The sequence below is a fragment of the Lycorma delicatula genome, chromosome 3 (assembly GCF_047948215.1).
Source record: "Lycorma delicatula isolate Av1 chromosome 3, ASM4794821v1, whole genome shotgun sequence".
Classification (NCBI taxonomy): domain Eukaryota; kingdom Metazoa; phylum Arthropoda; class Insecta; order Hemiptera; family Fulgoridae; genus Lycorma; species Lycorma delicatula.
Genome location: NC_134457.1, coordinates 160,091,505 through 160,116,823, shown reverse-complemented (window position 1 = coordinate 160,116,823; position 25,319 = coordinate 160,091,505). Strand labels below are relative to the sequence as shown.

Genomic DNA, 25,319 nt, shown 5'->3' with positions numbered 1-25,319 from the left:
ACTTTTGCACCTGTTTTTTACATTTCCAAGTATGGTTTAATTATTTCAGTTGTAGTTATGTCGGAAGATTGACTTCTAATATAGATGTATATTTTGTATATATTCTAGGTTCTTCATCTTGAGATTGTTCAGAGTGTAGTGATAATGTTGTTTGTTCAGATAACAATGTTGAAGAGGCTACATCTTCTTCTTCATCATCTTCCAACAAAACTCTGTTTACACCTATCTTGATGTCTTTCTAAATGAGGTAACAATCTATCTCCCAGTTCACTTTCTACTCTATATCAATTTCTCCATCGGTTGGAGGTGGTCTTGGTTTATCTACTTTTTCTTTAATTTTATTTATAGGGTCTATTATCGGTTTGAAGTGTTTAGCTAATAAATAAAGCTTCTTCTTCAGCCAAACCCATCATAAAGGCTGCATGTTTACGTTTAAAATCTTTATTAAGCTTATCGATTTCAATCATTTGTTTCTCTTTCTTCATTGTTCTAAGAAGAAAAAATAAAATTAAAAACTATTATTTTATTAGTGATATTAAACACAACGTTTAACGTTAAACGTCATTCAGCAATGATGAATTTATCGATACTGTTTCTATATTCACCTTTATTTTTATCGTTCTCTTTATCAATAACTAGAGAACTATATTGGTTTGTGTTCCAAACTTGTTCACACATCGATTTAAAATCATCAAAAGACATGTCAACGTTTACATGATCATCGTAAATGTGTTTTAAATTTAAATTGTCTTGTATGAGTTGGTTTGGTATTTTAGTATATGTTTGTGCTAGATAAAAACAATCAATTTTATTATGACGACCCCTTGCAAAACAAGCACCGATATTATTTTGTTCCTCTTTGATTACATCATCAGAAATCATTATTGAATGGGGGTCAATAGACTCTGGTTGTATAACTTGATTATTTTCAATATATTCATAATAACCCATTTCAGGATTCAACATCATCAAATTTGAAAACAGTCTATAAATAGGTTGTTGAAGAGACTAAGAAAATGTACAAGTTTTGAAAACATATTCAGTTTTCTCGAACTAAAAGATTAAAAACTACATTTGTTTTACCACAGTTCAGTGGGCCACATACAATACATCTAATAGTGTTTGGTAAGAGAGAACCTTGTCTACTTTGTTTTTTGAATGCATATCCCCTCATTGTGTTCACACAATGATAGGGAATTTTGTTTTCTATTGTACTTCCTTCATATCTCTAGAAAAAAAATTCAAATTAAAAATTAATGAATTATTAGAAACAAGTGTCTCTATAAAATCATCTTCAAGTTCTTTTCTAAATGACTCTACTTCATCAAATAGACGCGAGTAAAAAGAATAAAAAAAATTAATAAATTATTGAAAATTTAAACTCACATTGAAACAACCGCTCACATGTAAAAGAATAAAATTAATTTTTGATAAATCATTGTGAAATTCTTTTCTAAATGACTACATCATCAATATCATAACATTTATCAAAAATAGTGGTCACATTTATGAATTGTGTCATATCTATTTTCAAATGTATTGTTTTGCAATCATTATTTAAATAATTAATATAATAGAATGAGTCGATTGCAGAATTAATTGTAGATTCTACACGCATTGAACTGTATTCATCCGGATCTATAAGGGTTGAATATTTGATGTGGGTTCTATGGGTTGAAAATTAATTTTGATGTTTAATTAATAATTATAATAGTTTTTTTATAAATTGCATCAAAAATAGTGTCGCATTTATCAATTGTTTGTTAACCTATCTTCAAATATATTTCTTCGCAATCAGTAGTATCTAATTCTTTAATAATAGAATAGAACAAATCAATTGCGTCAATAATTTCAGATTTTACATGTGTTTCACTATTTTCATCATGATTTATAATGGTTGAATATTTAAATCTAGGTCTTGAATTTAGTAATTTAAATTTACCAAAAATTTTATTTAAAAGATCCATTTTTCTCTCTTTATGTAAATTAAATTTTTTTATTCAAATAGACCATTGATAATAGTAGGTTTTTGATTTATTTACAAACTCTATTCCAGTAAAAAAAATAAAAATTAATCAATTTTAAACTCACATTTAAAACATCAAAATTAGAGAAGTTAAACTCACATTGAAACAACCACTCGCATTAAAATTAATCTTTGATAAGAGAAGTTAAAATTACATTGAAACAAGCGCTCGCATTAAAAGTAAGTTTTAATAAATCATTTTCAAGTGTTTTTTTTCCAAATGAATCTACATTATTAATATCATAACATTTATCAAAAATAGTTTTGCATTTATGAATTGTTTGATGATCTGTTTTCAAATTTATTATTTCACAACCAATATCTAATTCATTAATAATAGAATAGAACAAATCAATTGCTTCTAATAGACTATATTCGGTATTCACCATAATAGTGACTTATAAGTAGAGAAAATTCAGTTCTAGGTTTTGAATTTGGTAACTTAAATTTACTAATAATTTTATTATTATGAAGTTTCATTTCTCTCTCTATATTTAAATTAAATTTTTTTATTCAAGTAGACTATTGATAATAGTAAGTTTTTGATTTATTTACAAACTCTATATTTGAGTAAAAAAATAAAAATTAATAAATTTTAAACTCACATTTAAAACATTAAAATTAGAGAAGTTAAACAAGTGCTCATATTAAAATTAATTTTCAAATTCTTAGACTATAGAACAGGTTTCTATTCACAACCTCTATTCAAATAATAATAATAAGTAAAAATAAAATATCATTAAGAGTGAAACAATTGACATTGTGTGGGAATCTATATATAAAAATTGAATAAAATATTACAAAACATCACTCAAATCAATTGAATGACTTATCAAAACCTAACCATTTTACATAGGCTTTGTCACCTTTTTGTCTGAGTATTTTTCAATTTGATATACATCTTTGTGTTTGGTTTTTATAGTTCGTGTTGATAAAAATATCCTTTTATGAGTTCAATTTGTGAATCAATTAGTTCATTTGTTATAGGACTGGATTCAGTGTGTACTATATGTATTTTAAATATTTCATTCATCCAATTTGGTAGCTAACCCTTTTCAAGTCCTTTTTTATGTTTACTTATACCAACATGATCACCAACATAAAATTTAATTTTTATAACCTTTTTTCTATTGTATATTTTACTTAGATTTGCTAACACTTATTTTTATTTTTATTCACATCTTTAGGTTTAAATGATGTAGATGAATGTATAGTATCGTTGTATTGATCAACAAGTTTGTAGTATATCAATCCATTTATAGTTGCCATTTTTTGTGAATTTAGTCCACATTTTTGTTTTCAACATTCTATTGAAGCATTCAATAATAGCAGCTTTTTTATCTAAATAAGTGGAATAATGATTTATGCTGAATTTTTTCAACAAGGCTTTCACTTGTGGATTATAAAATTCCTTTCCCTGATCTGTTTGAAAATGTTTCATTTTATGTTTTTTTCAATATTGGTTCCAAAACAAACGCGACCTCTTTACCCATCTTATTCTTTAAAGCCACAGCATATGCAAATTTAGTAAAACAGTCGATGATGGTCAGCAAATATTTATAACCTTTATTGGTTTGAGAATAAGGTATCATTTCAACTATCTGCTTGCTCAAGATCGTTTAGACCCTTTAATTCGGTCTTTCTAGTAGGATAATTACATCTAGCTGGCTTGTGTAATTCTTTTGCTAAATTGGCTTTAATTGACATGTATTCTAAAAAGTAGAGAAAAAAATAATAATTTATACTAGTCTTCTACTGTTATCATGATTTTCACCTTATTAAAAGTTTTATCATACAACAAATCTAACTTTTGTATGAAATCATAAAATTTCATATTTATATTAAAATGATTACATTTTCTTTTAAATTTAAGATCTTTAAAAGCAATATTAAAAAATCTTACACTATTTGGATATTTTAATTTTTGATTAACAATTTTAAAATTGGGATTTGTTTTTTTAAGTTTATTCAATGCTTCTTCTCGATTTCTATATTGAACACGAATAGCATAATATTTATACTCTTCGTCATCTTTATTTTTATCTAAAATTATAACACAGTTATCACTTTCATTGAGTGGATCAAGTGTAGATAAATATGGTGGCCATAGTTGTAATTTTTTTTTACATTACCCTTTAATTCCTTAATTTGCAACTTACATTTTAAATTTACATCTACAAGTCTATTATTTTCAATTTCTATATATTGCAACTTTGAATGCAACTGAACAATATCATCTTTATATGACTTAAAATCTTTAATGAAATAATCTATTATATCATAACATTAATCATAAAAATCTTTTGATATCCACAAAGCAATATCAAGTAACAATTTTTTATAAACGTATTTACTGGTAATAATTTTAGTTATTTCATCTTTATTTTCACTTTTAACATTATAATAAGCCGATCCTTGAATCTGAGGGTTGGCTTTATTATTGTAAAATTTAATTAATTCTTTTGAATCTTTATTACGAAACCAATTATATTGTTTCCCACCATCTTTACATAATTTTGTTGCATTAAAAAAACCTGTATTTGTATCAATAATTAGCTTAAAATCGTCAAAGATACCATACAAATAGTTGTCTTTTATATGTTTATAATAAACATCTATTAAACTCATTTTGTCTATATAAAAAAAAAGTTTTTTCAACAACAATAAAATATTAATTTTATATATTTTTAATTATTATATAAAATTGCAAAAAAGTCTAATATTTTCGATAAATTGAAAAGTTTAAATTATTGTAATAATATTAATAAATATTAATACAATAATTAGTACTCATTAGTAATTTAATAATATTATATTTACATTAAATAGAGATCAAAGGTCAGTGCTATTGTTAATCTTTCATTGAATAAAAAAAGACAATTATTATAATGAATGATTGACAGCATAACATATCTATTAAACTTATTTTATCTCTATAAATAAAATAAATTTTTTTTTACAACAATAAAACATTTTAAATATTTTTACTTATTTTATAGAATCATAAAAATGTCTAATATTTTCAATAAATTTAATAGTTTAAATTATTGTAATAATATTAAAAATATTAGTGAAATGATACACAATAGACGATATAAATTGAAAAAGTAGAATTTACAAAGACAAAAAATGGTGATTCAATTATTGTATCAATTGAAGGATGTGGAAAAATATTTTTACCTCAAAGATTCAATGATCTTACACTATCAGATTTGAATGAAATTAATAATACTAAAGAAGTTTATATAACATATAAGGACTTGAAAAAACTGTCTAATGGTCATAATTATCATGATGTAGTGTTTACATGTATTGATGTTCCATATTAAATTCCATATTTTAAAGATGTAATGTAGATTATTTTTACTTATTATATAGAATTGTAAAAATGTTTATATTTTCAATAAATTTAAAAATTTAAATTATTCCAATAATATTAAAAATATGTATTGATATTACATATTAAATAATACACAATACATATGAAATTAATTTCTTTTCTTTTTTATCATATATTCATCAATTTCTTTATCTCCATATGGAAGTACATCTATTAGGTTTTCTAACACGAATCTTTTGTCATCATATGGAAAGAGAGAGAGAGCTTTTTACACTGATCAATCAAGTATATTTGATGATTAAAACTATGTAATGATTTCTAGGCGGAATATGAAATGTTTCTATTGAATAAACAATCTTTATAAATTTCATGATTTAAAACGTTTAAATTACAATCTTTATCAAATATACGAGAACCTTTTTTAATTCCCTTGGCAGTTTTTTTTTTTAAATAACACTGTTTTCTTCCCCAAAGCATTGAATACATTTTTGCTCTTAATCCAACAAATTCATAGATTGGCATCCCACTCATTTTATCTTTTAAAAGACCAATGTCAAATTCACACATTGCATAAACATTTGGATCTTGTTGATTCAATCGTTTTATTGTTTTAAAATGTTCCTCTTTTGTTGGTATAATTGAGTATAATAACAAATCTGTTTCTGTCATTAGTAGTTTTATGTTTTCATGCCCATACCTAGGTAAAAAGTGATTGTAATGATAATCATATATGATTAGTTTTGCCAAACCTGTCACTGTTAAACCTACATACATGGGTTTGTTTAAGTATATATTTTTTTTCAGCATTGATAATATTCCAACTACATTGTTTCTATAAATATAATAATGTTTTACTCTTGGACTGGTGTTTAATTTTTTAAATTTTAATTTGTTGATCAAACGCATATCAATTCACTTTCTTACATTTTCAATAATTTTACCATATACATTGTTGATCAATAGTTTATAAATTTTTTTTCAATTGGGTCTTTTGTGTTACACCATGCATTGAAATTTTTCCAAACATAATCTTTCAACCATGGAGATTGATTAAAACTGTGTATTTTCTTCAACACCATACCTTGTTGAAGATACAATTTTAACATTCTATAATGTAAAGCGTATTTGTGTTTATCTTCCAAAGTACACAATAATTTTTTAAACACCACTCATTTTTCATCAGAAAGAAATGGAGAAATCATATTATTGGGAATGGCTTTTTTCTCTGGTGCGAGTAGATAATCTCTGTGTGTTTCATGTAAGTGTTTGGGGTATGCTAAATCAACTTCAGAAATATAACTATTTCCTCATCGTCTTTCACATTGAACAAAATTCAAGTATTTTTTCATCACATCAACTGAATCCATCTACAGGCAATGGTTCCATCATACAGTGACCATAAAGAGATTGGACATCATAATATTTAATAAATTTCATCAGTTTATCTTCATCATAATTATCTATATTTTGATCGTTTGCAAATGCATAACGATTGGAAATCAATCATACACACCACCACGAATGCCTTTTTCAAAAAACAAATACATATCTCGGTCTGTAACAAGTTCTAATTGTACTTTTATAGCCTTAAGTGCTGCAAACCATGATAAATGTGGCGCTGATATATAATGACAAGGATATAAATTGTTTATATCAATCATTTGATTATGAGAACTTTCAAATATATCAGCCAACAGCATGATATCCAATTTCATATAGAAATCATAATATTCACCGTGTGTTAATTTTAAAACTATTCCAAATGTTTTGAGCATATTTATAATCAAATTCAGATATGTTTTCTCTCTTTTGATCATCATAAGCTTTAAGCCTCAATGGGTGGTAATTGTGTTTCATTGAAAACAGATGTTGATGTAATATATGTATAGGGATAAACACCTTTTTGTCGAATTAACATATCAAACAAATCTCTATCTTTATTCTTTTCATCGCAATTACTTTCTATATTTTTTTTAATTTGAGAGTATGTTGTTTTAAACAATTCTTTCTAAATAAATGACCACGATCAAATAAACTGTGCACCAGATCATCTAAGCTATAAGATAGAAATTGATATGATATTTCCTTCTTCAGTGTTATAGATTCAAATTTCAAATTTATCTTTCAATTCATCCAATGCTAATACAATATGATATGAATCATAACCACATAAATTATGAAATACAACTGGAATAAATGTTATGTGTTTACAATTTAAATTACAGTTTTCATGTGCACTGCCAATAAATTTACCACTTGTGTGAGAATGATGTCTTACACGACTCCCAACAATCTCATCTCCACATATAACACATTTAGTATGTTCTTTGAATCTTTTTTGATCTTTTTCACTCATAATACACTCTTTATTAGTTGATAATTCCTTTTTGAAATACTCATATTTGTCATATAAATCAATGAGAAACATTTCAACTACCTTATCATCATCTATAATAGCTCTGTATAATTTTGAATCTACAACAACAATTTTCATCTAGTATAATATAACAATATCCAGATGGTTTATGAGTGTGTATTTTTGTAGTATTACTAGTGGCTGGTTCAGGATTCACAATATGATTTGGAATGATAAACGATTCGAAATCTGCGTATATAACAAAAGGCACACGTAATGTTGAAGAGTAGTCTTTAAACGATACTATATTACCACATCTACAATTCTCTCCATTACCAATCCAGTCATTTGTCATTCTAATTCTTTGAACCTTTCCTTGCTTACAATCTTCAATATGTTTTCCAAGCTTTTCTTTAGCTTTGCTTTCACTAGTCCAAGATTTAAAACAATACAAACAATAGGGGCAATATTCACCTTTTCTAGGACTTTTATTATTACCACTCAACGTCCTTGATAAACCATTATTGTTTGTCATATTTATTAGAGTATTATGGGAGCGAATTAATTTAACATCAGTTAATAATAACAACCAAACAACAATTTTTCGATTATCATTTACACGTTTTATATATACATTATTAGCATTAAATGATGATTCTTTATCATCTTCGATATCATAACACAACACATTTACACCAATATTTGGGTTTTGAGCTTCAGATTTATCAATGCCTTTAATATAAACAGGATACTCTATTCCTTTCATGTTTAAATGATTTTCAAATTGTTTATAGAATGAAACACGATACTTATTTTTATTGTTAGGAAATAGATGTGCTAGAACAGACCATAAAAAACATTTTTGATCTGCATTTTGTATATTTATTGTAGCGCGTTTATTTAATAAAGCTTTTGGTGTTGGTAAATATGTACTGTTACCCCCATAAAGTGAATAGAATTCTGATATTGAAAGATCCAATCGTAATATTTTATTCATAACCCAACCACTTCCCATTTGAATAAATCTTTTAAAAGATTCGTTAATTTTTTCATAGGCTTCTTAAATACTGTTCATTCAAGACGCTTGTATTTTCATATACATTTAAGGCAAATTGAGTGCTGCTGTGTAAGTTAACTTCACAAAAATCACATTTATCAGCCACGCATTTTTGTACCTCAACAACAACGATGATATATTATTTATATTTAATATTGTCTCAATTTTATATTTTTCAACTGGTAATTTTATAGCATTAAATACCCTTTCTTTCATACCCATTAAAAATTCATAAATATCCACAAAATTGTTATCACTAACATTCCACGAATGTTTTATTAAAGAACCACCTAATGCTTGTTCTGTATCTGGTATTTGAATTTATAGCATCAATTCAGAAACAAATATTTCTTTATTTAGTTTGTGTTTCAGTTCAAAATAATGTTTAGTTAAATCATCAAAACCGCTAAAAATAGACAATTTATTTTCCACAAAGTTTTATTTTTTTTCAATTTGTTTGATTTATAAAGATTTTTTCCATAAGAAATAAATAAATCTTTATCATATTCACAAATTAATTGTATAGTAAATGGATTAGAAGTGTATTTTTTATATAATTGTTCAATATCATCATCATTTAAATTATCTAAAAATGTAATTAAATCATACTAGTCAGACAGATTTTCATAACAAAATACTATTTTACTAACATTATCAATTAATTCAAATTTTATGGTTTTTTGTATTCTCATTATAATTTTAATAATCATGTATTATTGATGTTAACATCCACTCTATATATATATATATATAGATATGTAAAAGATTGGGGATTCCCCATTGACGTCATTCACTAATTTTAAATAATCACGTGTTAACATTCACTATATACGTGTAAAAGATTGGGGATTCCCCATTGACGTTATTTACTAATCATGTGTTATAGACATGTAAAAGATTGGGGAATTCCTGTTGACGTTAGTTATTTTTATTCTTTTGTAATTAATGAGTATTGTTTTATGAAGGAAACAGAATTGTGCTTACTACATTCTTTCGTGGTGAAAATTTAAATAGAAAGGAGGGTCGCTCTCAGGTTCAAGCACAATCTTTAATGTATTGATTTATTGAAGGAGACAGAGTTGTATTTTGCTGTGCTTTTTGTAGTAAATACACTCTTCCATGGTGAAAATTTAACTAGAAAGAGGGGGTCGCTCTCGTGAAAAAACCTCAGGTTCAAACACAGTGGCTTGTGCTGGCAGTGTGTTTGAACCTGAGGTTCAAACACAAATTATACTATAATTTTGTTGTGCTTGCAGCATTACTATTGTGATAGTTTATATTTTAAAATTGTGTTTTAACAATGTTTTGTTTTAAATAGAACATTTTTAATTACTGCTGGACTCTATGAAAAAATATTATAAATAGTAGTCATAGGTAGACAATTAGCCAGAGTAACTAACTCTCATTCATGATAACTTCTAACTTAGACAGTGAAGATGAATGTATCCTTATCTAATCTAATTACAAAAAATAGTATGAGGCCTAAAATTAGCAATTTTAACTTAGATCTAATGGATGTATATGTTATGAGCGACAATGATGATCGTGACTTAGATCCAGATTATTTTCCAACTTGTGATATTGAGTGTTGCAAGAAAGATATTTACTCTCATTGTGATATTTGCAAGTGTGTTCTGTGCAAAGATCACACTACTAAAAAACTAAAAGTTCATGTGAAGATGACTATAAATTAGATGTTTTTTCAAACTTACCCATGAAAAAGTTAGAGCTATTAAAAAACATGCTGAAGACCTTGCATTGCAACTACAGATACAAAACAATACTGAAAAAACTTCTTCTAGGTCTAACATAATGCTATCGGCCCTAAGGCTACTAACTCCATAAATGATCAACAACTTAATAGCTGTGAAATACGTGTTTGCAAGAAAGACGTTTATTCTGCTTTCCCACTGTGCTGCCATTATCTTTGTTACATCATCTGTTATCTTTGTTATCATCTTGATAAAAGTATTTTCACCAATATCCGTCAGGTTGAAGAAAATTGTACAATTATTGTAAACCCAATAAAGCCTGAAACAATAAATAAAAGATCACTTATACTAATCGGTAATTCAATCAGTTTGCTGTGTGAATCATTTGAAGTTGATGGAAAGAAAGGAGAGTACCACTGAGAGTATTGCACTACAGAAATGTAACGAAGGAGTTGATAAAAAAAAAACAGCAAAAGAGCAGAAAAATAAAGGTGAGGAACATGTTAGTCGTATGACACATGAAACTGTTTCTGCTAGAAATAAACTTAAAGAAAGGTGCAATGGGGAAGTTTGTGAAAAATTTGGTCATAAGTGTTTACAAATATCTGACAAAGAAAGAAAAAAAAATTTAGAGGAATTTTTTGGAACTGCAAACCTACATCTTCAGAGAGAATTGTAGCGAGATATGTAAACCAAAAACAGAAATATTTTAAACACATTGGATATTTAACTGTTCATACAGCACTGTCCAAAGTTGTCCAACATAATTAAAAAACCAGGACATGGCTATCTGTGAAACAGTAAAGGCGCTTATCAACAGATTTTCACACATGGAATCACATTGTTGCTGTTCATGGACTTTAAAAGAATACTTGCATCCAGACCTAAGTCTATATAAAAATGTTGGATATGTTCAACAGTGAACATGAGTCAACAGGAATCACTACCAGTTGCTTTACCTACAGTAATGAGTTCATGAAGATGAACCATGCACTCCACCATCCTAAGAAGGACCTGTGTACACTTTGTAATGTGTAAAGAAGTGGCGATGGGGACAAAAAGGAAGAGCTTGACATTAATATCAAAGCCACATTATTGAAAAATTGGCAGTGAGACAGATGAAACTTACATTAAAGAAAATCTAGTGGATGAAACTTGTGTGCCACTTTCAATTTATAAGTTATATTGCTACCTATAGCTGCAGAGTCAGCTTTTCTATCAGAGAAGCTGACTCTGCTTAATAATTACAATCTTTCAATTCATAATATGAGGGCAAGTTTGTGCTTGTTGGTGTGCCACAAGAGCTGCTTGTCTTGAGCACTTCCAGTAGTTCTTGGTCCTCTAACTAGAATACATAATAGGTTGCTCTTCGCCAGCCACTTTCCAGCATGTTGGAAGTGCGGTTATAGAACAGTCGCGGGAGGCTGTCTGTGTTATAGCTGGAGTCAAAGCAATAGATATCTTGGCTAATGAGCATAAGGAACGCCATATTTTCAAGGTAAATAACCTACTGACGTCAGAACAAAAGCAGGAGATTGAAGACCAGGGCCTTGCGTCTTGGCAGGTCAGGTGGGACGAATCCCCCACAGGTCGCTACACGCATGGTATATTTCCTATAGTGTCTGATTTAGGTTCAAGGGTCTCTTCCAATCAGTATATCACATAGTTTCTTTCTGAGCATGGCCATTCGGGCAAGTTTTGCTAGGTTTCATTTGGTGATTCGAGTCAATGCCTGGAGTGTGGGACTGATGATACAGTGGACCACATTGTCTATGTCTGTCCCCCAATACGAGGTCGAACGTTCACAAGCTGTTAGGGAACTTGAGAGAATACATTCTTTTCTGGATCTCCATAAACTGGATGATCCACAAGGAGTGGTCTATAGCAGCTGGTTTTCTTCGCGCCCTTGCAGTGTGGAGATCTGCAGAGGTAATTTATCGAGGTACTTGATCGTGGTAGGATCCCAGGTGGCTAGGGTTCCAGCTTAGGCATTGGATTGGATAGCCACATTGGCATCATACCACAGTTATATTGGTGTTGTTTGTGATTCAATTTGGGGCACCCGCTGGTGGGAGTGGCTGCACCACTGGGGTATGGTAACCCATGCAACTGGGGGCATGGTTTTCCTCTGCCGTTGGCAGTCCTGATCGTGAATTGGTAATGCCACGCAAGACTCCATGATGTGACAGAGTGGTGGTGCGGGGTTTTCCCTGGCTCCGCAGACCAGAATGAGATTACGTTCCCCTTGTTAGGTGACCTATGTTGCGTAAGACATAATTTTGATTGGTATGAGTGTAGCACTGATTTAACTTAAAACTTGTTAATTTTCTGAGGCATTCACAATCACGAACGGTGCTGTCAAATCTGGACTAGGCATGGGGTTTGCACTTCCGCGGTTTTGATTAGTTAGTTTGAGGGAATAATGTTAGGTTGGATGTGAAGATGTCCATTTGAGGCTATGTGAAGGCGAAATTTGATATGTATTTTACTGATTCAAATTTCAAGGCATTTACATCGGTGGCATCCTGACCAAGGCCTGGCTGATGACTGTGACCCTCTAGATGTAATCTAGAGGGTCTAAAGATGACCTCCAGTAAAGCCCCTCATGGCTTAGAACGGAGGGGGTGGTAATGTCACAAAGGGCAAGAAGATGTCCTCCGTTAAAGCCATTACTGGCAAGGAACGGAGGGGGTGGTGTAGCGACCTGACACGCTACGAGGCGGGATCTTTTCCCCTCGGGGGGGAATTGAGATGGTAATGTCACAAGGGCATAGGTTGATGAGGATCTTCAGAGATTGCCACGTGCCTTTATAAGTTCCATTTAAATATAAAAATATTGTAAAGGAAATATTTTTGTTCTCTGATAATTGCTGTGGTCATAACAAGAATTTGGCCATTGCCACAATGTTGCTTCATGCTGTAAGCATCTCTAAAAATATAACTTTCATATCTTTAAATTTTTTTGAACTGTACCATGGATAGAACAAGGGAGACTTAACACATAGTATTATCCATTCTGCACTGAGTACTGCTGGTACCATATTTGATCCATCTGAACTCAAATCAGTTATTCACCTCACACGTAGAAAAAACTGTACACAGTCCAAAGCATGGAAAACACAGATTTCTTAGGCTTTATGGAGCATGCCAGAAAACTTAGAATCCTTTCTATGTGGCATGTATGACAAAGGTTAGAAGCTCAGCTGGCCTACCATGGTAGAATGCATGGTTATTAAACACCTAACAAAGTATTTTTTAAATCAAGCCATTTAAGTGCCAAATATAGAAGTTTGACCATTCCAAGAACTGACATCGCCCCCATTGTGAAGCCAAGTCGAGTTTACAATGAAGACCAACCGAAATTAAGCAAAGAAGATATGATAACTTGTTGGAACTCTGTACTGGTGCAACGCCTATCATTAGAGGAGAAGGAAACTTAAATTTCTATAAAAACTTGTGCCATCAGTAAAAGTTAGTGAACTTCTTGAATGACGGTCAATGGAATTTAAATCCTTCTAACTTTTGATAGTACTACAGTGAGTTTTTATGTTTTTGTGCTTAAATAAAATAATTGTTCAGTTTTGAAAATTACATTTTCTCAATTCCCAATATCTTTTCTTATTTTATTTCACAAAAACAGTTATTCTGTGGGATAAAAAAAGTTAAATCTAAAATATACAGTCATAAATGACTTAGATTACTTTCCTTTTGTGAGACATACTGTCATATCTGCTTTAAAACGTCGGGGAGAAGAAGAAAAAAGAAAATTTGAATTTTGAATCGCATTTCATTAATGCCCATATCTTTAAGTATTCTAGGCTAACATTTCATTGCATGAGGTTGCTTACATACAAAGTTACAATGTGAAATGTAATTATGCTTTTCTTTAAATTGTTCTAAAAAGTTGCCATTTCGCAGTAATGGTACTATGTGTATGTATGACAAAACAGTTTTGACAGCTGATTTATTTTTTTTTTAAATAAAACTTGACACTCAGAAAAATTACCAACATTCCTTACAGATATTTGAAAACTTATAATAAAACAAACAATAGTGACAATACATTCAACTGCTTGAAAATTATGTTGACTTGTGACTGTTATAAGCATGTCATGTAAGTCTTGATTCGTGCATCAAATTCATCTTGTTGATTTCAGTTTGTACTATGAGCGAGATTTAGTAAGGTAAAAAATTTATATATTGTGGTCAATTATTTTTATTTTGCATGTGTATTCTTCAGTTTTGTATCTGTTGATCTGGAGTGTGTTGTTTTATCTTTTGATGGATATATATCCAAATTGCCCAGTAAAGCACTTATTACAAAGTCCAGCTGAATTGTGTTAATCAACTTATATTTGTAATGTTTGGCAGTATAAACTTTTGCATTATAAATCTATTTCTTTTTTTATATTTATTTATATTTATTATTACTACATTAATGTTTTTATTATATGTTTAAAATTTCAGCTTTTAGAAATTAATTTTTTGTCTTGCAGAACCACGTCAAGGAAGACAACATTTTATGATGGAACTAATGAATATTTTAGTGGTGTTGGTCACATTCCAATGGAACCAGCTTTTTGTAATGCCACTCGTAAAATATTATATGATGTAGCCGTTTCATTAGGATTAACTGTACATCCTAATGGTACAGCCGTTACCATTGAAGGTCCCCGTTTTTCAACAAAAGCCGAAAGTCATATGTTCAGATGTTGGGGTGCTCATCTAGTTAATATGACTCTAGTTCCTGAAGTACGTTTAATTTTCATTTTCAGATAGCTATATTTTTCTTCCACTTAAGAATCTTTAATGCATAATTAATTTTGTAAGATTTTCTATTTTGTACTTAAAATGATGAGTATCAATTTGCAAGCTGTTACTTATAAATAAATATTTATTCATATATATTTTACTTGCTTAAAATAATAATTTAGAGTAAAAGAGTTGATTCAGCTTATTAGCATATTATGACTAGGTGAAATGTGCTGTTGTTTACTCTGTTGTGAATATAATGTTTTTCCTTTTTATTACCATTAAATTATTTAAATGGCACTGAATTAGAATTATTATACGAGTTAGGAAGTTAAGTGATGAATTGAACTTTGATAACATTTCATTTTATGTGAATCTATAGATTGTTAATCAAGTTGCTGATATTGTTTATTGTAGTCTCCTACTTCCCATGCCTCCCTGTGGTCATTTAAATCTGGTTTATAAAGTTTTAAAATAAATAAATAAATGGATATCACCATAGTACTGTTTAATTCAGGTACAATCATTAGAATCGGTTTGGTGTATTATTGATCAACTTATTCCAAAAGTAGCAATGGTTACTGGGAAAAAAACCATTGTAAAATGCTTTGGAAGTTTTATCAAACCATTCAATTGTTAAATGGGGATTGCTGACAAAGAAAGAAATTTCGGTCGGCAAGTGATTTGCAAATAATGTTGAATTAAAAGGAAGTATCAAGCAAATTAAAGAGACTAGTAGCAAAGGAGTATGACAAGGGTATTTTAAAGCTTATGGATTGCACATACTTTATAAATGTTTCAATGTTGTCAGCTGTGAGGAGAAGTAGATAAAGATATATAATTTTAGCGAAAAATGTTCATGTTTGATATTAAAAATTTGTTTAATCAAACAATCTTTACATTCAAAATAGCTTGTATAAGTTAACACTTGTTAATTTGATTTTAACTTGGATTTTTAGAACCATAGAAAACTCTCTTAACAGCTCAATGATTATTATACAGAACTCATAGTTTGGTTTGAATAAAATTTTATTGTTTTTCAATAGGAAAGGATTTAAAACTATTTACCCCATTATAAGCTTGAGGTAATTCAGTATGTAGTAGTATGTTGGTATGTTGTTGTAGTAGAATGTAGAATGGTTTTTTATTATTCATTTCATTTTTTTTTAACAATATTTATTTATTATATTTTTTATATTTATTTTTTTATGTTATTGAATAATCTGTTATAACAGTCCATCTACAAACTTTAATAAGTTGATAACTTATTAATATATATAATATACTCAACTCATATAACTCATATAATATACTCAAGATATAATCAACTTATTAAATGTAACTATTTAATATAATTTATTTTATTGAAGTTATTTATATTAATTTGTTTAAATAGTATTAAGAAACATTCTTTATTTGAGATGGTTGCTTTATGATTAAATAATTCTCTTACCTAGATTCATTTAATTTTTGTTCACTATCTTTAATACCAGGCATTTTGCAACTTATGAGCCCAGTCTGTATAGCTTCATGTTCTAATATTTACTAATCCCTTTCCTTTATTTATATTGTAGGTATATTATTTCTTTATTATCCACAGTTTTTCATAAAAAATGAATAGAAAAGTTATGGATGGATATTTCCTGAAAAGCTATTTAAAAAAATTAGTAATATTTATATAAAAAGTTTTGAAAAATAAATGAATGGTTTAAAATAACAATCATAATTAAAGATGAAAATAAATATAAACAGTAATGTTATTTGACCTTAGGTTGTAGTAAACAACACCACTCAAAGTATTCCTTATATTATTCTGTATAAGGTTTTAAAATCAAAGGTTTTTAATAATCACTCTGTAAATCGCTAGAGAATATCTCCCAGTTTACAAAAATACTAATTTAATTTATAGATGTATAAAACTGCATCATTGCAGCAATGCCCCCCCATTACATGGGGCATTGCTGCCCCATTTAAAATTGCATCAGCAATTCCACACTGAAGGTTAATATAGTATATTCTGTTTATTTATATTAAATATATTAGATCAGCATTTCAGTCTTTTACCTAATTAGTGCATTTAAAACGTTAATTTTCTTCTTTCTTGCATAATACATTTATAATTTAATGAATATATTCTTCACTGTTAAATGAAGTTGGATTAATAATATTATTTGTACTAATTCATTAATCTAATGAGTTTTCATGACTCTTGTTAAGTATTGCATTTAAGTTTGGCTGAAAAATTTCTTTATAGGTAGTACTTGCAAAAGAAGCTGGTCTTTGTTATGCAGCAATTGCTATGGCTACTGATTATGATTGCTGGAAAACTTCTGAAGTTCCTGTTAGTGTTCCTGAAGTATTAGAAACGTTTCATAAAAATGTAGATAATGTAACAAATGTGCTAGTAAAAGCTGTGGAAAAAATTAATGAAAGCAACTGGGATGATATTATTGATAATTTAAAGGTGAGTTTAACATGTAAAAAAATTACTATAGTGTATGTAAAATGTAAAGGTGAATCCTCCCTATAAGCTGCTTCTGTTGCCTCCTGTATCTCACTCCTATTTATTATTATTTTTATTTTTTTATAATTGTTTATTCTACCTTATTCATTCATTTTTACTATTAGTTATTTATTTAAATTTGTAGGTTAATTACTTCATCTGTTATTTATTTATTCTACTGTATTTCATTTGCAATATAAATTATTTTGTATGAAATAATTTTATTTTTTTATTTATTTAGCATATGTCACCAAGACACAACATCAATTACAGTCAAAAATGACAAACAAACATCTAACAAATTAATATAAGCTATTGATTCTGGAGTCACCATCAGGAAATCTTCAGGAGTCCCTTCATAAGCTGTCCTAGGGAAAACTTCTGTGATGCGTTTAACAGTTTGATTTTCACCACACTCGAAAAGGGGTGTCAGGGTTTTACCCCATTTATACAGGAAATAGGCGCACCTACCATGCTGAGTTCATATTCTGTTTAACATTGACCATGTCGTACGTGGCAAGTCAAAACCCGGCGGCTTTTGAGTAATAACATGGGATTTGGTTATTCTGATTTGTAGTCCATTCTTGATGCCAGGCATCAGGTTAAATCCTACCTCTGTGGCAGCAATTGCTGTTTTGATAGGTGGCTTTCTAGATCGAAGGCAACCATGATTGGCATCCTCATGAATTGGTTGGTTTCGATTGTCCATAGACTTCTTGCACTCTCTTATAAGAGGGTTCATACGGTGCAGATTCAGGTGTGGTATGTGGCTCAATACCGGGAGCCATTCCACAGGAGTAGACCTGATAACCCCGGCAATCATTCTCATATTGTTATTAAGTTGAGCATCAATTCTATGAACATAAGGGCTGTTAAGCAACACTGATGCACAATATTCTGCAGCCGAGAAGACAAGGTTCAGAGCCGATGTGCGCAAAGTGGAAACCGATGCTCCCCATGTTGTTACACAGAGCTTATGTATAATGTTGTTTCTTGATTTCAGTTTCTCTGTAGTTTTCATTAGGTGCTCCTTAAATGAAAGCATTCTATCAAGTGTCATGCCTAGGTATTTTGGTGTCTTATTGTGAAAGCCGTTAATTTTATATTTATAAAATATAGTGCGATTTAACATTTTAATTAATTTTACATTTATTATAGTACAAACTTAATATCTCTGTGGTATTCATAATTTTTTTTTAGAAAAAATTGAATAATGATTATAAATTATATTACTTTTATTCATGTTTCTTTAACGCTTTATTTGTTCATGTATTTTTTTGTACAATTTAATATTTTTATTTTGTAGCTTTGTTCGCCTTCAAAGCTCAAAAGAATATTTTGTTATTCATACAAACATGCTGTTCAGTAATAATTTTTGTATATAATTACACATTATCAAAAAAAATTACAACATTATAGCCTGTAATAAATAAACAACACATTTCATATACTTTTGTATTGAGTACTGCTACTGTTTATTTTTAGCAAAACCTTAGTTTAACATACTTGAAAAAAACATATACCTTCAATAAATAAATTACTTCATATACATCGTAACAAAATAATAATTTTATTTGTAATAATAAATTACCAAAACATATTTTGTTACTATATTAGTGACATTATAATTAGATATGGTGCAAGTCATTGCAGATTAATTGATGCGACTTTTGGAATGCACTACTTTGGTTGCTGGAGTGAGAAGTCGCTGAGTGATGTTAAGAGCAGTGTAGAGGGGATGCCATAGCATACTGCAGACCTGACTTTAGATATTACTACACTATAATAATGTTTATGTTAACATAAACAATACATGTGTTGAAATTTAGTTTTGTCATTTTTTGGAACAGTATAGTTGTTTTTAATTATTAGTGATGCAATAGTAAATTGTTAAAAGAGTTATATTATTTGCTCATTTTATTGTTATGCTTTCATTAATAGATTTGTCATATTCCACATTTATTGGTTACTTTTTCTCTCATTTTCTGTTTTTTGTTTGCAAGAAAATTGCATTTAGGAATTCCTTGTAGAAGCAATTCCTAAATGTCAGTGTTAGTGTTTTCATACTTGTTTACAAATTTCCATTTTTCTCTTTCCCCCTAATGACTATCCTCAAAAAAGATAATTTGTTTTTAAAATCCTGTGTATGACTTCCAACTAATCCCAGAACAACTGGAAAAAGTAGGCTCCCTCCCAAAAAAAAAATTAATAAAAAATCTGTATTCTCTAAATTGATTTCTAAGTTATGGCTTCTTTATGAAGAGGTACTCAAAAATAACTGGAATCGTTTTGTACTTAGCAGAGTTTCAATAGTATGCGGTTGTCCTACTAGAAGACCATCCTGGAAAGGTTATGTCTGACCTCTTGAGTATTTTTTTGTGAAAGCAGTGTCACCTGCTTGTTTTTTGTGATTGCAGATTTTAATTAACAGCATACGGCTGTGAAATTTTGCTTCCTGCTCAAGAAAAATATCACAGAAATTATTGTGATATTAAAAAAAGCTTACAAGGATACTACTTTTGGAAAAACTTTTGAAAAAAACAAAGTGTACAAGTAGTTTTTGTATTTCAAAAAAAGGTGAAATACTGAAAAAATCTGTGCAATTGTACTTTAAGACCGATGACATACCATTGAAGAAATCAAGAAGTTGTCTGGAATACCTTGGAGCTTGGTTCAGCAAATTTTATAAGAAAATTTAGAAACAAAAAGGGTCGCTGCAAGTTTGTGTCTTGGTTCCTGAATGCTCAGCAAAAAGAGTGTCACTTGGAAGCAGCTGTGTTCTTTGAAAGAACAGTCCCAAACCAACCCTGATTTTTTTTTCAAGATCATTATTGATGATGAATAATGGTGTTATGGTTGTGATCCCAAACAACAGACAAAGCAAATGGACGACTGTAATGTGCCTTTTCCAAAATATGCTCTTCAAACATTAAGGCAATAAATGATCGGTTTTTTTTTGTTTTTTTTTTGAGTAAGTGGGGTGGGGTGGTGCATTTGGAATTCATTCCACCAGACTGTTAACCAGGGTTTCTACTTGGAGATTTTCAGAAGATTTTGCAACAGTTTGCAAAATCTTCTGAAAATCTGAAACTGAAAATCAGTTTGCAAAAAGTGCCTGATTTGTGGTAGGCGGGTGACTGATTTTTCCACCACGACACTGCACCTGCTCACAAAATTTTTTCAATGCACCAATTTTTAACAAAAAGTAGCATGACTCCCTTGCCCCAGTCCCTCATTTGCCTGATTTATCTCCGTGCAATTTTTTTTGTTCCCGCATTTTTCATTTATTTAGAAATAGAAAGCAAGTCAAAAATCTATTTTTATAAAAAAAATAATTTTGGTTTGCTGACCTACAGTTTATTTTATATATTACAGTTAAATTTTTTCATCCAAATTGTTCATAATAATATTTTTTTATACGTGACGAAAGAAAAAACAGATGCTAATATAATTTACAAATAAACGTATAAAATAAATAAACTTAATGATAAACTAAATCAAATTTTATAATAAACCACTTTTAATAACTTACTACAGACATTTTCAATCTGTATTTCGAATTAAACTAACAGCACTATCTGGTCCTAATAATATTTTGTCTGGCATCAACTCATTGTAGTTCTCTTTTAATTAGACAGACCTGTATGTATATGTTGTTGAAGTGTATTAAACTTGATTCTTCTTTGTTAATTTAATATGTCATTGTTTACATATTTCATAATGTTAAATTTGAACCTTTTTGTGTATTCTGTAGAATGTGATAGAGTTTTAAATTTATGAGCAATTTTCTCTTGATTTTTTATATATGTTAATGCAATGTATTTTTTGTTTTGTTTATTTTTATCTATTTTGAGTAGGAATGAATAAATTTATTTTATGTTAATGAATGTGTTGTATATTGTTGTGTGTGCTAGGTATTTTATAGTGTTAGTTCTTCTACATGGTTTCAAAATAAAATGTGTAGAGTAGTCTGTGGATTGTAAAAACAGATGGTTTTTGTGAGGTTATGGGAATGAGGGTATCCATCGTGGTTACTTTTCTGTATATTTAAAAAAAAAATTGTGAATAAAAAAATTTGTTCATTGTGTTTGTATGTGGCTGTATATTTTGATTTTGTTTATGTATGTTGTTAAATTATGTTCCTTTAATTCAATAACATAATGTCATTAATGTTTCTGTGCCATCATTTTCATTTTGACATCTCATTAGTTGGGAAGTGTGTATGTTTATTGTCAAAAAATTTCAACTACGATTCTGGAAATGGGGAAGCCAGAAGGGCATCAGATTGTGTTTAATATTTGTTTTCAATAATAATTGTAAGTTTATGATTTCTGTTTTAGTTTATTTTTAAGAACAGATAAAAATTAAAGACATGCTTGGAATATTATAAACTGAATGGTTCTGATTACACAATTCTATATCAGTCAAATGAGACATAGCTTTAAAGAAATAACGAGTATTAAAAGTCTTCTGCACAATATAGTTGACTTTTGCCAACCTTTTCGTAGAAACAAATTCACCAACATTGATTACAACCCTAAATATTTGTATAGTCAAAAAAGGACCATTTCTTAACACATTAGAACATTAAGAAATAGATATTATTAAATCTTAAATGAACATATAGAGTTCCAAATTCAACAATCCTTTCAACCACATTCTAGATACATGTCGGCCTAATAAAATAGTAACATCAGTTGGACCAGAATGAGAGTAGTACCAGTGACTAAAGATGGTCTCATACAATATTATTATAAAATTTAATTTGGTTTGTCATTTTGAAAGTTAGTGTTTTAAACTATCACTGTGTATCTTTATGTACAAAAACAGCAATACTGATTTATTGTTTTATAGGAAAAAAGCTATTGTCATAAACTTAATACTGATAAAAGCATTTTTAATTATCAACTTAGTACCAAAAATTGTATCAAATTAAACATTAATAAGCTTAGCTTTTAATCTGTATTTAAGTTTTAAAACAAAAAAGAAATCTGGTAGCATGACTCTCATGTTACATCTTAAAATTTTTTCCTCCTTTTTTAAATTTACATTTTGATGGATTCTGTTACATAAATTTACACGATACTGAAGAAGAGAGAAGTTTTGGTAAAATAGTAAAAAGTAGGGTAAGATTGATGGGTCATATACTAAGGCATCATACAGCATTACTAAATTTGGCTCTAGGTGAAATCATAGAAAGTAAAAAATAAAAAATGCAAAGAAAATAAAAGTTAAAATATTCATAACTGATAATTTAGGACATATAAGATATCATAAGTTTAAACGAAAGACACAGAATAGAAATGAGTAGAGAAATGCATCAAACCAGTTAGATGACTGATGATTAAAAAAAAAATAAGTATAAATTTATATTTACACATTCTTGTAATATTAATCTTTTACATGTTATGCTCTGATCTTTATGAAGTATTTTTAAATGCAGTTGATACATTTATAGTACAAGAGTCATTCAGTATTTAAAGAGATGAATGGCAACAGCAGAAAAACTATTCAATAGAATAAATAACTAAAGCTTAACTTATGAAATTCAAATGGACACCTCTACATGAAAAATATTAGCTGTTCAAGAAGAATTTCCATTATAGAAAAATTCTTTTGTTTATTTTAAAATGTTGGCTCCACTTGAAACATACACCACGGAAGAACAGTTTACTGTAATAATATTTTTATTTTCTGAAGATGTAAAACCGTAAAATGTTTTAATGACGCTTTGCAAAATTAGTTAATGATATTCACAAGGACAAATGTATAAGAATATGGAAATTGCTGAAATTTATAGTGCAAGTGTTGGCTTTATCCACTCCATTATCGCAAAGCGTGTTCAAAGTGCTATTCTGAGACAGATAACCCTAATCACAAGGACACCTGAATTCACATTTATATGGAACAGACAACAGTTTTTAGTAGAAAGTTTTGCTTTTTTATCATTCATAATAACTTGTGATGAAACTTTGATTCATCATTTTGAGATGGAATTCAAACGTTAGAGTGGATGGAAATGTCCACCCACTGTGAAAAAATATCAAAACCTACTCATCAGCCGGTAAAATAATGCTGTGTTTTGGGAACTAAAAACCCAATTTATTACAATTATTTTGAAGAACAACATGCAATCAACATCAAGTACTATTGTGACATGTTAGAAAATAAAGTGAAATTCACAGTAACGAGGAAACGTCCCAGTTCTCTCAAAAGGAATAATTCTTATGCATAACAACTTCTATTGTAGTGTAGGTTATTTAAAAATTAATGAGCTTCTGGTAACAAGTAATAACTTATGTTATGAAAGTAGAAAACCCTGGTAATTTGATATTGATTATCTGGATTGGTTGGTAATAAATGGTTATATTTACATATATTGATTATTGTAATTCATTATTATATTGTATTCTTTATTGTAAATCTTTTTTTATCTTAACTATCATAAATTTTAATGAGACTATTTTCCTTCTAAATAAAAAAAAAATGTTGTTTCCTTAAGTTCATTATAAATGATTTTTATTCTTATCCTCTTTTGCTTTTATTTCAGGAAACTGTGAATTCAAGTGTTATGAAACCACAGAAAAAGCAGATTCAGGAGATGCTAAATAATGTTTACCATCATTAAATGCTCAAAAAAGCAATAAAATATATTTTATTATAAAACAAAAAAATAATAATAAAATAATATTGTTATTTTATTTTACTGCTTACATTTATTTTATGTAACAAGACAATCAATAAATCTTATACTGTTTTATTTAGTGAAGTTGAACTTCTTATTTACATTGAAAAGTGGGCATTATTATTTCAACTATACATGAAAGACCTTATGTAAAACAAATTAGAGCACAAGTCTTGTTTCGTGCATGAAATTAATGAGGTAAACTTGAATTTTTATAAATGTTTGAACTTTGATTTTTTAAATTTGAAGATGTCAAGAAAAACCATACAGATATTTATTTTCATATGATGTACTATTCACATGTGCACCCAACATTCATTACATTGATGATCTTAGAATTACCAGGGTTCTGTTTGAGTATTTTTACATGAAATAAAAACCATACATCATTCTATAGTGATTGTAGTTGATCTTTTTTAACTTAATTACATGTAGGTAATTAATTATCAGATTCTCTAGAAAAAACAAGATTTCTTTGAAAAATCGAAGTAACCATACCGTGTTAAAACAAAATTTCACTTTCATTTAAAATGCAATACAGTTAGAAGTGGATTTGATAATTCTGAGATAAACATACCAAATTATTCTATGCGACAATTAAAAGCTTGAATTTGGTGTCTGCAGACCTGGTATGAAAAAAATTTGTTTATTCTGATTTATGATGACAAGAATTTCATTACAAAAGAAGGCATGTTTATGTACTGAATGTAGGTTACTCTATAGAGTGTAAATTCTGTAAGTAAATTAATGTATGTATTAAAAAAACATCACAAACTTAGTTTGTAACCAATTATAGGAGTATGTATGCTATAATTTAAGTATTAGTAAACATTTTTCATAATGAATTGCAACTTAAAAAAATTGCATCAGCTTAATATTTTGTCTCAG

The 25,319-nt window shown here is 28.8% G+C and overlaps 1 protein-coding gene across 1 annotated transcript in view; it reads left to right on the top strand.

The window, feature by feature from the left end:
• Positions 1–24,515, top strand: part of LOC142322151 (S-methyl-5'-thioadenosine phosphorylase-like) — a 49,551-nt gene extending 25,036 nt beyond the window's left edge. Inside the window, exons 4-6 of the mRNA XM_075360895.1 lie at positions 14,988–15,243; positions 17,498–17,707; positions 24,297–24,515. Of these exons, the coding sequence (XP_075217010.1) occupies positions 14,988–15,243; positions 17,498–17,707; positions 24,297–24,374 (544 nt within the window). The 3' untranslated portion in view covers positions 24,375–24,515. The remainder of the gene's footprint in view (positions 1–14,987; positions 15,244–17,497; positions 17,708–24,296) is intronic.
• Positions 24,516–25,319: the final 804 nt, after the last annotated feature.